Genomic DNA, 13,017 nt, shown 5'->3' with positions numbered 1-13,017 from the left:
TAAATGTAACAGGAGACTGCATTATGTAGTAAAAACAGCACTTCTTTCTGCATTAATTGACTGAATTAGACTTAAGAACTAGACAATAGACTTCATTTTATTATTATAAAAATAAAAGTCCTGGCAAAATCATTGACACATTGACCCCAATTGACCATTGCACAGATTTTCAGTATAAATCAGTAAAAATCTTATTATTCTGTCTACTGTACTGACTGCAAAGTTCAAAAGTAGGCCTCAGTACAATAGTCTCTTTCAATAGTAGATGTTATTGGTTTGGTTTTCTGTTTAATGACAATGCTACAAAAGTAGAATACATGCTGAGTGATGGCTGAAAAGTCTATTTTCCACTTGCCAAAATTAATCCTCTGAAAGTCAGAAACACAGTTTGCTCAAGCAATTAAGTCAGGCAAATGGTCAACAAGCAAAAACCTTTTCTCTGTGACTGTAACTGCATATTATATCTAACAAATGATTTTTAAGATTAATATATTCATACCTTTCTAGTGTCCTTTTACTAGCACCCAACCAATTTTGCATTTTTAAAACTCAATAATTAATTTTTGTATTTTGCAGTACTTAAGATGAGATTGGCAATTCAAACATTTAAAAAATGAAGCGAAGTTACTATTTTAGAATGCATTAAAACAATAAAAAGGCAACATATCATAAATGTAATTATTTTGGCAATACATAATGTTTCCTGTACCTAACATTATTCCCTTTGTACATACAGTATTTGTACAGTTAGGGTCTTTTTAATGATCCCTGAATTTGTGTGATTTTACGGTCTAGTTGGCTTTTTTCCTCAAACATTAGGAAATACTACCATAAAAGGTATCATCAATAATAAATTTCATTAATGGTCACATTCAAAGCCACTTCAAGAACAGAAAACATTCAACATATGCTTCAGTTTTTGTCAAGGACTTTTTCAAAAGCAATGGCTTTTACTTTACTAAAAGCCTACAATAATACCTAACAGTATTCTAAGAAAATTAGTGTCTATCTGCTAGAGGAAGCAACAAAGTCCCACAAGCCAAATGAACAATGTTACACGACAAATATTCAGCATCATTTTGGAAAATACCCAGTATAAAGTTAACCATTTAGGAGACATAGAAGAAAATCCCAACTTTTCCTATTAGTGCAAAAATCTTTGTCATGAATAATGAAAGCAAACTGCACGGTTGGCTTAATTTCTTACCTTACCATACTTTTGTGCATATGATCCTGTGAGCAAAGAATGAAAGATGATGATAGTCTCATCTAGATCCCAGACAAATACTCGCTGTAAATACAAAGATAATCAGTGAAATAATACTTACTTTACATTGCATTGCAAAATATTACCCTTTGGTGGAATAAGTTTTAAAGATGCAAATGAATGAACTTGACACTATGTATACTAATTATATTTCTCACATCTAAACAAAATGCCACAGACAACACTAAATAGAATTAAGTAAATTTAAAGGTTTGTTCACATAAATGAAATTTAAATCTTTAGAGATTTAATCAGGGGATGGGGGGAGGGGAAGGAATACAAGGTAGAAGGAAATTAGGTGAAGCCAGGTGAGGGGGATGAGGGAGAGGGTATGAAGTGAGAAGCTGGGAGGTGATAGGAAGTAACAGTAAAGGGCTGAAGAAGAAGGAATCTGATAGGAGAGGAAGAGGAGAGGAGCTGGAAAGAGGATGGGTACCAGAGGGAGGTGATAGCGGGTTAGGAGAAGAGAATTGGTAAGAGGGGATCCAGAGTGGGGAATGGAAGAAGGAGGAAAGGGGAGAAAGAAAATTACTGGAAGTTGGAGAAATCAATGTTTATGCTGTCAGATTGGGGGCTACCCAGACAGAATATGAGGTGACCTCATCATGTCAGAATGTGAGTGGGATTGGAATTAAAATGGTTGACCACTGGGAAACCCTACTTATTGCAGATTGTGCGAAGGTACTCAAGAATGTGATCGCGCACCTTCACTTCATCTGCAGTACCTAACATTCTATCAGCCTTCCTAATTACTTGCTTCACTTGAATACTTGCCTTTTGCAAATAATATTCTAGTTATTAGAATAGGATACCAGGAATTCTCTACATCTCAGTACGATTCAATCTTTTTTTTTAGATAAGATGCTTTTTAAAAATACTTTTTTTTTGAAAAAATTAAAATTTTTAACATTTCCCAAGTTATTTTATATTCTATTTAGCAAACCTTTATCCAAAATACTCGTCCTCTTTTCACTTTGTAGCCTGATTTTGCCCTTTTCACAACTTCCTTTCCTACCTAATTTTGTTTAATCTCTTATGCTGTTCTTTCTGTTCCTTTTACTGATGAGATATGCACTGATTTCCCTTCTAATTTTGAGTATTTTCGAAGTGCTCCTTCCCAGGCTGCTGCTGTAGTTTTTTTCTGATTGCCCTGATGATTCCCTCCCTTTCTTCAGCTGACAGTAAAACACAGCTTCAAGTGACTAATCATTGGTCACACTGATTAGATATCCTGATTACCCTGCCAGGCCAATGGAGATCTCACAGATGAAATCTGTTGAGAGCTTTGAAAAGATAATTGATTTTGAGGCAGGAGTTCAAATCCCACCATAGCAAATGGGGAATTTTATTTCAAGTAATTAAATAAATCTGGAATAAAAAGTCAGTTTCAATAATAGTTACCATGATACTATTGGATTATTATGTAAACTCAACTTGTTTATTAATATTCTTTAGGAAAGAAAATCTGGTTTTCTCATAAGTGACTTTAGAATTACTAAAGAGGTGATTCTTAACTGCTCTCTGAGATGATCTGGCAAGCATCTAAGTCCAATACTAGTGCTTCCTCTCTCTCCATACTTGCTTCATAACCTGCTGATATTTCCCAGCATTCTCTGCATTTATCACAGATTTCCAATATCTGCATATCTTTTTTGCTTTTCAATTAAGCTTCAGAGAGAAACCAATAATGCACAATAAATGACAGTCTTGCTGGTGACACCCCAATCCTCAAAATGAATAAACTAAACAAGAATACCTGCAATAAAATACTGAGCTTGTGTAATTGCACTGTGACCCACTTCAATGGTCCTAAAGCTGAATCATCTCCGGTAAAGTGGAGACTTTGCCTTGTGTAAATCAGAAAGGTCAGAAACAATGAGTTCAATGTGAAATTGCTCTCTGATTCTGGTTTAATTGCATTTTTTTTCCAGAGACTTCAATGTTCTAACCTCAATGTAAGCTGTACTGTCAAGACAGTATCAAATATGATTACAAAGGACATTGACAGGCTGCAGCTACTAAAATAAAGCCCTCCTTGTTGACCACCTTTGGAACTTTCAAACAACTAGATAAAAAGATTCTTCTTTCCTTGTCATCACTGTCTCAAACTCCCATTACCGCTCCTACCTGGTTATAATGGTTAGACGCTCCTACCAGAAATCAGGTGAGCACTCCTTGGGGAACAAATTGCCTGGCGGGGCATTTCGACCAGCAATTACAACCTAGTTATCTCATGCATCTGCTGTGGGAGGGTTTGTGAGGGAACCTGTGTTTACTTCCATGAAACAGAAAGACCTATGTTGCTGAGATATAGAATGATTTCTGGATCTGAGCCCTAACTGGGATAGTTATCTGTGGGTTGAAATGTAAATTTAAAGGGATCAAAAATTTAAGTGCAAATTATATCCTTAAATGCCCCAGAGGTACTAATCTGAAAGGTAGCACCTCACGTAAGTGGCTGCTGTGTTGTGTTAAGACCACTCAGAGGGTATTGAGGCAACTAATATCTTTCAAATCAATGGTGATGGAGAAACAAAAAGCTTGGAAAGGTAGCAGAATTACTGCTTGCCCCATCGGCTATAAATTTACTCATACTGCCACAGGACAAATTGTGCATTTTAAGGTGATCGGGTTTCGGGAAGGAGGGGGAAGGGGACACAGCAGGACTCTTTATTTGAAAATAATTATACCTCCTTAGGAGACATGATGCAAAACCTCCAGTGTTTGTGTGTGAGATTAAATGGACAATTTTAAATAAAAAGGAAGCTAAGCTGCTTCATATCTTTAGACAACAAGTGAGGTAAATCAGTCCAATTCCAATTAAATTACACGATCCAGCTTTCTTAATACATAAGTGAGCTAGGGAAAGTATAAAAAGTTAGCCCTTGTTACAATTGCATCCATTCATGTCTTTGAAGTTCATACTTGATTTCTTTCTATGCCGAGGAACAATTTTAATTTATGTGCACAATTTCAGTGTTGGCATATATTTAACTGGAACTTACTTTCTTAGTATTGAAGTGAAACAGCAACATTCGGAAAAATGTAATGCATAGACATAAGTGCAAAATGCACAGCCCCATTACGACAATGTACTGACAAAATAGTGAAAAAGTATTTCATTATACCAGAAAGTAATTTTTAAAGTCATGTTCCATAAACATGATGTCTCTTGAATAATAGGCTATTATGTTGCAATATTGCCATTGTGATATATATTTTGTTGCTTTGCTCACTTTACTTCCTTAAGTTGACACCAGCTCCTCTGAAAAGCATATGACAATCTAAGCTCGCAGTGATAAATAGTTCAGTATAAACAGGCCTTAAATCTGACAGGCTCTTGGTCTTTTGGGATAATGATGATTGTAATGATGATGATAAGTGTACTTATAAAGCACTTTAACATGTCCAAACACCCTAATGTCTCACATCATTTATTTCTGAGATGCATCATTTCAGGTTCTGTTAGTTGACCCAGCTGGGAGAAATATCAGCAGGAAACAATTCAAACCAAACATTTTTAACTTGGTAAGTTGAATTTATACTCTGCACAGATAAAGATTTTTGGAAGTAATCCTATATTGTTATGTACAGTGATTTACAAGTTGTAATTGTATCTCTCCCTTCCATATCGTAATGCATTGAATACTCCTACAAGTCTATGCCACCTTTGTTAGTGTTGATATTGTGGAAGAGTCATTACACCTGTAGATGGCGCTGCAGCAGAGGACTGCGGTGTAGTGTAACATTCCTTCAAACTTTCTTTCATTCACCCTTCCCCTTTTTTTACATTCACTTCACTTTGTGAATATGTGTCCAATGACAATGTAGCAAACTGGGTGCATTACTGAGATAATTTTTTAAAAAAGTAATTTATCCTTTGCTGCTTGTTTTCACAATGTATTCTTGAAACACAAACATGAGAAAGTCTGCAGATGCTGGAAATCCAAAGCAACATGCACAAAATGCTGGAGGAATTCAGTAGGCCAGGCAACATTTATGGAAAAGAGTGAACAGTCGGTCTCGGCCTGAAATGTCGACTGTTTACTCTTTTCCATAGATGCTGCCTGGCCTGCTGAATTCCTCCAGCATTTTGTGTTGTTCCCTATTCTACATTTGTTCAAGTTGTAAGTGTTTACCTCCATTCCATGCCTACCCTCCCACCTATAATAATGAGTCCTGTCAGGAAGCTTCCACCCAGTATCTAATTAACTTTTTGACTCAAGAATTTGTCTAGTGATTCATGTGCTGGCACAGCTGCAAATTCATCTGCTGTTCTTGCTGTGACTGCTGTCCTGCTGCTGTGTTAACAGTCTCCTCATCTTCTCTTTTCCTGACAGAATCCTTTATTTTGTCAAGAAGTCATCCCATGAATTTAACAAAGGCAGGCAATTTGCCTAATCAAATCCCAGGACCTTGTCATCCTTTTCTAATTCATCCTTGTCTACCAATGCAATTAACTCCACTCATAGGTCTGATACTGCGATCTCCTTCACCCTTCTGTGGTTTCAACTCTAGGCCCCAGGACAAGGGCAGTGAATGGTGTTTGCTATCCCATTGTGCACCTGGCTGGATCCGCGCTCTTAGTGCAACCCCACAGCTCTCATCAAACTGCTGCATGCAATTAATTAGACTCCTGAACTTCAATGATTATTAATCCCCATCCCTTTCCAGCACAACCTCTCCTCTTGGATCTAGTCTTCAGCTAAGGGTAGAATACTACATTGGGTAAGTTAGAACATAGGACATAACAGCACAGTACAGGTCCTTCAGCTCACAATATTGTGCCAATCTTTTAACCTACTCCTAGAACATTCTAACACTTCCCTCCCGCACAGCCATCCATTTTTCTTTTACCTATGTGACCCTCATGTATCTGTGCATCACCAACGCTGGCAGTGCGTTCCACACACCATCCACTCTCTGTGTATCTGTCTCTATCACCACTCCTAGCAATGCGTTCCATGTACTCTCCACTTGTGTTAACAGTTAACTCTGACATCCCCTCTCTATTTTTGTCCAATCACCTTTAAATTATGCCCCCTGTACTAGCCTTTTCTGCCCTGGGAAATAGGTGCTGGACATCCACTCTTTCGATGCCTCTGGCACACACATTGAAGTTGCTGGTGAACGCAGCAGGCCAGGCAGCATCCCTAGGAAGAGGTACCGTCGACGTTTTGGGTCAAAACCCTTCATCAGCACTAACTGAAAGAAGAGCTAGTAAGAGATTTGAAAGTGGGAGGGGGAGGGAGAGATCCAAAATGAGAGGAGAAGACAGGATGGGGAGGGATGGAGTCAAGAGCTGGACAGTTGATTGACAAAAGGGATATGAGAGGATCATGGGACAAGAGGCCCAGGGAGAAAGAAAAGGGGGAGGGGGGGAAACCCAGAGGATGGGCAAGGGGTATAGTCAGAGGGAAACAGGGAGAAAAAGGAGAGAGAGTGAAAAAGAATGTGTGTATATAAATAAATAATGAATGGGTACCGGGGGAGGTGGGGCATTAGCGGAAGTTTGAGGAGTCAATGTTCATGCCATCAGGTTGGAGGCTACCCAGATGGAATATAAGGTGTTGTTCCACCAACCTGAGTATGGCTTCATCTTTACAGTAGTGGAGGCCGTGGATAGACATATCAGAATGGGAATGGGATGTGGAATTAAAATGTGTGGCCACTGGGAGTTCCTGCTTTCCCTGGCAGACAGAGTGTAGGTGTTCAGCGAAACGATCTCCCAGTCTGCATCGGGTCTCGCCAATATATAGAAGACCACATCGGGAGCACCGGACGCAGTATATCACCCCAGCTGACTCACAGGTGAAGTGTCGCCTCACCTGGAAGGACTGGCTGGGGTCCTGAGTGGAGGTAAGGGAGGAAGTGTAAGGGCACTTGTTCTGCTTACAAGAATAAGTGCCAGGAGGGAGATCGGTGGGGAGGGATGGGGATGGACAAGGGAGTCTCATAGGAAGCGAACCCTGCAGAAAGCAAAGAGAGAGGGAAGGGAAAGATGTGCTTAGTGGTGGGATCCCGTTGGAGGTGGTGGAAGTTACGGAGAATAATATGTTGGACCCGGAGGCTGGTGGGGTGGTAGGTGAGGACAAGGGGAACCCTATTCCGAGTGGGGTGGTGGGAGGATGGAGTGCGAGCAGATGTGCATGAAATGGGGGAGATGCATTTGAGAGCAGAATTAATGGCGGAGGAAGGGAAGCCCCTTTCTTTAAAAAAGGAGGACATCTCCCTCGCTTTAAAAAAGGACAGAGCTACTCAGACTTGATGTTTCAATCCCTATGGTAAGTTGGCACTATTGACGTTGGCAGTGGGTTTGGAGTGGTGACAAGGAGGGAGGGTCGGTACGTCATCGGAGTCATCAGGTGGGCACCCTCCTTCTTTGACGTTTCGTTGATAAGCCCACGACATCTCCAGAGGGCTCAATGGTGCTACCTGGTGTCCCAGATACACCCCCCCCAGTTCCATACCCTCCTGTCTTCATCTTGCAGCCCAGTTGTTGTCTTTCCTTTTAATCCAAATCCAATTGCTGCTTTCTTCTGCTGCATTTGACAAGACGTGGATTTTAATTCCACGTCCCATTCCCATTCTGATATGTCTATCCACGGCCTCCTCTACTGTAAAGATGAAGCCACACTCAGGTTGGAGGAACAACACCTTATATTCTGTCTGGGCAGCCTCCAACCTGATGGAATGAACATTGACTTCTCAAACTTCTGCTAATGCCCCACCTCCCACTCGTACCCTATACGTTATTTATTTATATACACACATTCTTTTTCTCTCTCTCCTTTTTCTCCCTCTGACCCTCTCACTATACCCCTTGCCCATCCTCTGGGTCCCCCCCCCCACCTTTGCTTTCTCCCTTGGCTTCCTGTCCCATGATCCTCTCATATCCTTTTTGCCAATCAACTGTCCAGCTCTTGGCTCCAACCCTCCCCCTCCTGTCTTCTATCATTTTGGATCTCCACCTTCCCCTCCCACTTTCAAATCTCTTACTAGCTCTTCTTTCAGTTAGTGCTGACGAAGGGTCTCGGCCCAAAACGTCGACTGTACCTCTTCCTAGAAATGCTGCCTGGCCTGCTGCGTTCATCAGCAACTTTTATGTGTGTTGCTTGAAATTCCAGCATCTGCAGATTTCCTCGTGTTTGCGCTCTCGATGCCTCTTATTATCTTTTATATCTCTAACAATTCACCTCTCATCCTCCTTTATTCTAAAGAGAAATGCCCTAGCTCATCCAACTTTTCTGTTAAGACATGCTCTTTGATCCTGGCAGCATCCTGGCAATCTCCTCTGCACTCTCTCTAAAGCTTCCACATCCTTCCTATAAAGAGGCAGCCAGAAATGAGTGCAATACTGCAAAGTGTGGTCTAACTAGAGGTTTATAGCTGCAACATTACATCACAGCTCTTGAACTCAATCCCTTGACTAATGAAGGCCAATACACCAGATGCTTTCGAACTACCCAGTCAACTTGCATGGGAACTTTGAGGGATCTATGGATGTGGACCGCAAGGTCCCTCTGTTTCTCCACACTGCTAAGAACGTTGCTATAACCTCTGTATTCAGCCATCAAGTTCGCCCTTCCAAAGTGTATCACTTCATACTCCATCTGCCACCCCTCAGCCCAGCTCTGTATCCTATCAAGGTCCTGTTGTAACCTACGACAACCTTCTACACTATCCACAACACCAACAATACAGCTCAATAACAAGAGGCCTTGACCACTGAATAATAGACATGAGTTCAAATTGAAATTCAAGTGACTAGAATAAAAGGCCACTATCAGGAAGGGTGACTTGTAAACGACTGGATTGTTTTAAAAACCAATCTGGTTCGCTGATACTCTTTCAAGAAAGGAATTAGGTCATCCTTACTGGCCTATGTGACGCCTGATCCAACATTTGTTTGGTTAGTTGACTTGTAATTGCTGCCAGAGCAAGTATCTGAGCTCGGAGTGTAATCAGGGAAGAACAATAGATTCTGGGTGACTTGTTGGTAACATCCATATCCCATGAATAAATAAACAAAAGCTTTTTTTTCCAAGGAGCTTTCATATTGTAACCCTCAAATACAGATTCCATTCACATCCCTGGTTCCACTTACACCCCATTCGATCAAGTTAAAGTCCCAAACTTGCACTGGCCTCCATTTCCAGCGCTGTGTTATTCCTGGATTGACTGAAACAGGAAACACTCTGCTTGCAGGATGAAATTGATGCTTGGAGCAATTCTTTCCACCACTCACTGAGTTTAATCTCCGGGGGTCTGATATAGGGAAAATGAGCTTTGTTGCCACTAGCTTAACCCTCTGGTTTTTCCATTTCACTCTCTATATCATTCCTTTATTGCAATCTACTTCTCCCGCATGATCTCTCCTTATTTGCCAGTTCCTCTTTCTCCCTCTTGTCTATAACCACGTTCCCCATTCTATTTGCAATTCTCCCTACCTTCTATCCACTTACTCCAACACCATTTAATCCTCTATACAACTCTGCACTTCGTGACATCTGCCATCGCATAATCGAAAATTGGCACTTAGTTTTTGCATACTTTTACTGTAGCAAACTTTGTCCAAATGCATTTAAAGAAAATCAAGCCAGAGTCTGAATATATTAAACATTAAACCCATGTATTAGTAGGTTCTGTAATTTTGCACCTTCCACGTGGGGTATCTGTTATAATATTTCACTAGCAACAAAGCGCTTATTATCAATTGCTCCATACCTGTGTAGTTCACTCATTCTTACACAATGCTCGTATTATTTGAACTGAGGAAGAAAATTATTGTTGCACTTTACGGCATATTGTTAAAAATAACAGATAGCTAGAAAATGAATTTCTGGCCAAACAGGTGCTTCCCTTTCTTAAATTTCACTTGAACACCAATTTATACCAGATAGATTAGCATGTGCACTTTGACACCAGCTCTTTGTTGGTCTTGACTTGTGTGTCTTGGATTCATACACTAGCCCAGAAACATCCAGGACTCCCCTGATTCTGTTGATTTAATTCTGGATAACCAATTAGTTACATTTGCCTAGGAATTGGATTTCACTCATTTTTGGTACAGTAGGCTGGAAATGATCAACACCTATTTGGTTTCCCTGCAGAAAGTTATGAAGTTGGCCAAAAAGACAAATGTACTGTGTTAGAGTACCTTACACCAGAACTGCTACTAAAGGAGCCCTGGTTCATCTCATTCCTGATGGGACTACACTCACATTACTTCCCTAATTTCAAAACAACAATATTTTATTCCCCTAATTTAAATTACAACTATTTATAAGATCAAAGGAAAGGACTGATTGGCTTTGTAATTGTTTAAAATTCTGCTTGTTAATTGATTGTTAAAGCCAATTGAGATTTCAGAAGTTTACTCAGTGTTATCATTCCTAACATTATGGGGAATTATACTACTCTTGCAGTTGGTGGTAAAACAGTAGGTTTAAAAGAAATGCTGCCAAATTTACAATGGTAAATAGTAAAGAGTAAAGCATGAAATGTCCATATTCCAATCTTGAGAAGTGGGACACCTCTTACTTTGGTCTTAAATATCAAATGAAGGATGTGCTGGGCACTAGAGAGGGTCCAGAGGAGGTTTACAACAATGATCCTGGGAATGAAAGGGTTAATGTATGAGAGCATTTGATGGCTCTGAGCTTGTTCTCTTGGAGTTTAGAAGAATGGGGTGGTGGGGGAATCTGATTGAAACTTACTGAATTTTTGAAATGCTTGGATGGACTGGACATGGAGGGGATGTTTCTAGTAGTGGGAGGTCTAGGATCAGGGGTCACAGCCACGTAATAGAAGGATGTCTGTTTAAAGTAGAAATGAGGAGGGATTTCTTTAGCTAGACAGAGGCGAAACTATGGAATTCATTGCCACAGATGGCTATGGAGGCCAAGTTGTTGGGTATAGTTAAAGTAGAGGTTGACAGATTCTTGGTTAATATGGGTGTGAAATGTAATGGGGAGAAGACAGAAGGATGGGGTTGAAAGGGAAAATAAATCAGCTATGACCGAATGGCAGAGCATACTTGATGGGCTGAATGGCCTTCTCTGTTCCTATGTCTTATCGTCTTATTTTTGGAAATTGATTTAAATTTCACACCACAAAACAATCTTAACACTCTCCTTCCTCCTAATGGCCTGTCCAAAATCCCCCCCACCCTCACCCATCTGAGGCATGATTTCTCTTACATCCATTCTCCCGATTACTGGTGGCACCAAAACCCTAGCTCCAAATGACCTTTCTTCCCATTATTTCAAGCTAAGATTACCCATAAGAATTTTGCACAAATAAATTGTCCACAGCCCATGAATAAATTTCCAACACTACACTGAGCATAATTAGATTGTTTATTTTTGCCTTGTAGTCTCGTCCAATTTTAACATCATGCTTTGTTCACACACAAATCCCTTCTTATACAGTTCTGCAGGAGCAGTTTTCTAACTCATTACTCATGCATGTTGCAGTCAACTGCTTAGTTCTGAACTTTGTCTTAATTGACAGCAACTAATGCATTTCAACCTGGGAAAAGAACCAAAATTCTCCCTTTTTATGGCTCAGTAACCACAGTAGATAGTTCATTTAATAAGTAATCATCTTTTGGCAGGCAGGCAGGCAGGAAAGAGGTGCAGGTAAATACATGATGAAAAATTGATGGAAAACATTTAAACTCAATGCAAAACCATTTTCTGATTGTACTTTGTTTTTATTTCCCCCTATATCAGCAATCTAACTCTTTGTGATGGCAATGTGCACTTTAAACTAGGTTGAAATCTTGACAAATCTTCTGATACTCTAATACTTTTTGATCTGTATTATGTAAAATAAATGCTTATGTGATCTACAGACTGGCAACAAAATTGCTGGTCATTATATTTGGCAATCAAACCATTTTCAGCAGCTTTTAATTTTATTTCAGTTCCTTTCTCTCCAGAAAGCAAAGAGAGAGAAATATGCCTTCTGAAAACTATGCTTGCTGAGCCACTGTTATAACTCTCATGCAGTATGGATAAAAATCACCTCACAGCAACCAATGTAACCTTGGTTGAAAACATTTATTATGAACCAAGCTTTAGGGAAAAATGCTCAACTTGTCGTCTGCATTAATATAATGATGTCTTCCATTTAGCCTTTATATCAAAAAATGTGCAATCTTAAACTTTTCATCAATTAATGTCAAGGCATACCTCCAAGTCGTTGTCAGGAGGTGGTGATGGATTATTCTTCCTTCCCCTTCCTCGTGACTTTGACCCTGAACTCCTACACGTTCGCTCATCCAAGTCTTTGATTGGTGTTGATGGTCTCTGCACTGTGTCAAACTCTCCTGTAAAAGCAACCATTCAGATTGTAGCCATCACCCTCAGTTTTTCTCCACACGAGGAATGAGTGTCAACCACAAGTTCACACTGCTGTAGCAACAAAGTGATTTCTGATGATTGCACTACGTTCAGTTTGACAGCCGTTCTGCAGCTGAATAATTATGTATAAAGAAAATACACCAGGCACAGAAAAACAAGCAGTTACACAATTTATTTAACTGTTGCCACAGCCAGAACTATTAAAATTTTGTGATGTGGAGCTTTCAACTTTTATTCATTTGCTCTATGTATTTGTAGGGACTGTCTAAGAATTCAGGAGACAATTGGATTCAATTCAGAATCAGCGATTCCTTTTAGCACAAAGCTTGTACCACAGGGCAGCTGGGAGAAATCTTACCTGAAAATCAGGGTCTTCTGGTA

The 13,017-nt window shown here is 40.0% G+C and overlaps 1 protein-coding gene across 12 annotated transcripts in view; it reads right to left on the bottom strand.

The window, feature by feature from the left end:
- eya4 (EYA transcriptional coactivator and phosphatase 4) overlaps positions 1–13,017 on the bottom strand; it is a 454,812-nt gene that overhangs the window by 90,964 nt on the left and 350,831 nt on the right. For all 12 annotated transcript variants that reach the window (XM_072249790.1, XM_072249815.1, XM_072249809.1 and 9 more), the window contains 2 exons: positions 12,466–12,602; positions 1,208–1,291 (listed from right to left, as the gene is read on the bottom strand). In XM_072249790.1, the coding sequence (XP_072105891.1) occupies positions 1,208–1,291; positions 12,466–12,602 (221 nt within the window). The remainder of the gene's footprint in view (positions 1–1,207; positions 1,292–12,465; positions 12,603–13,017) is intronic.

This window comes from Mobula birostris, chromosome 2 (assembly GCF_030028105.1).
Source record: "Mobula birostris isolate sMobBir1 chromosome 2, sMobBir1.hap1, whole genome shotgun sequence".
NCBI lineage: Eukaryota > Metazoa > Chordata > Chondrichthyes > Myliobatiformes > Myliobatidae > Mobula > Mobula birostris.
This window is presented reverse-complemented; position numbering and strand designations above follow the sequence as displayed.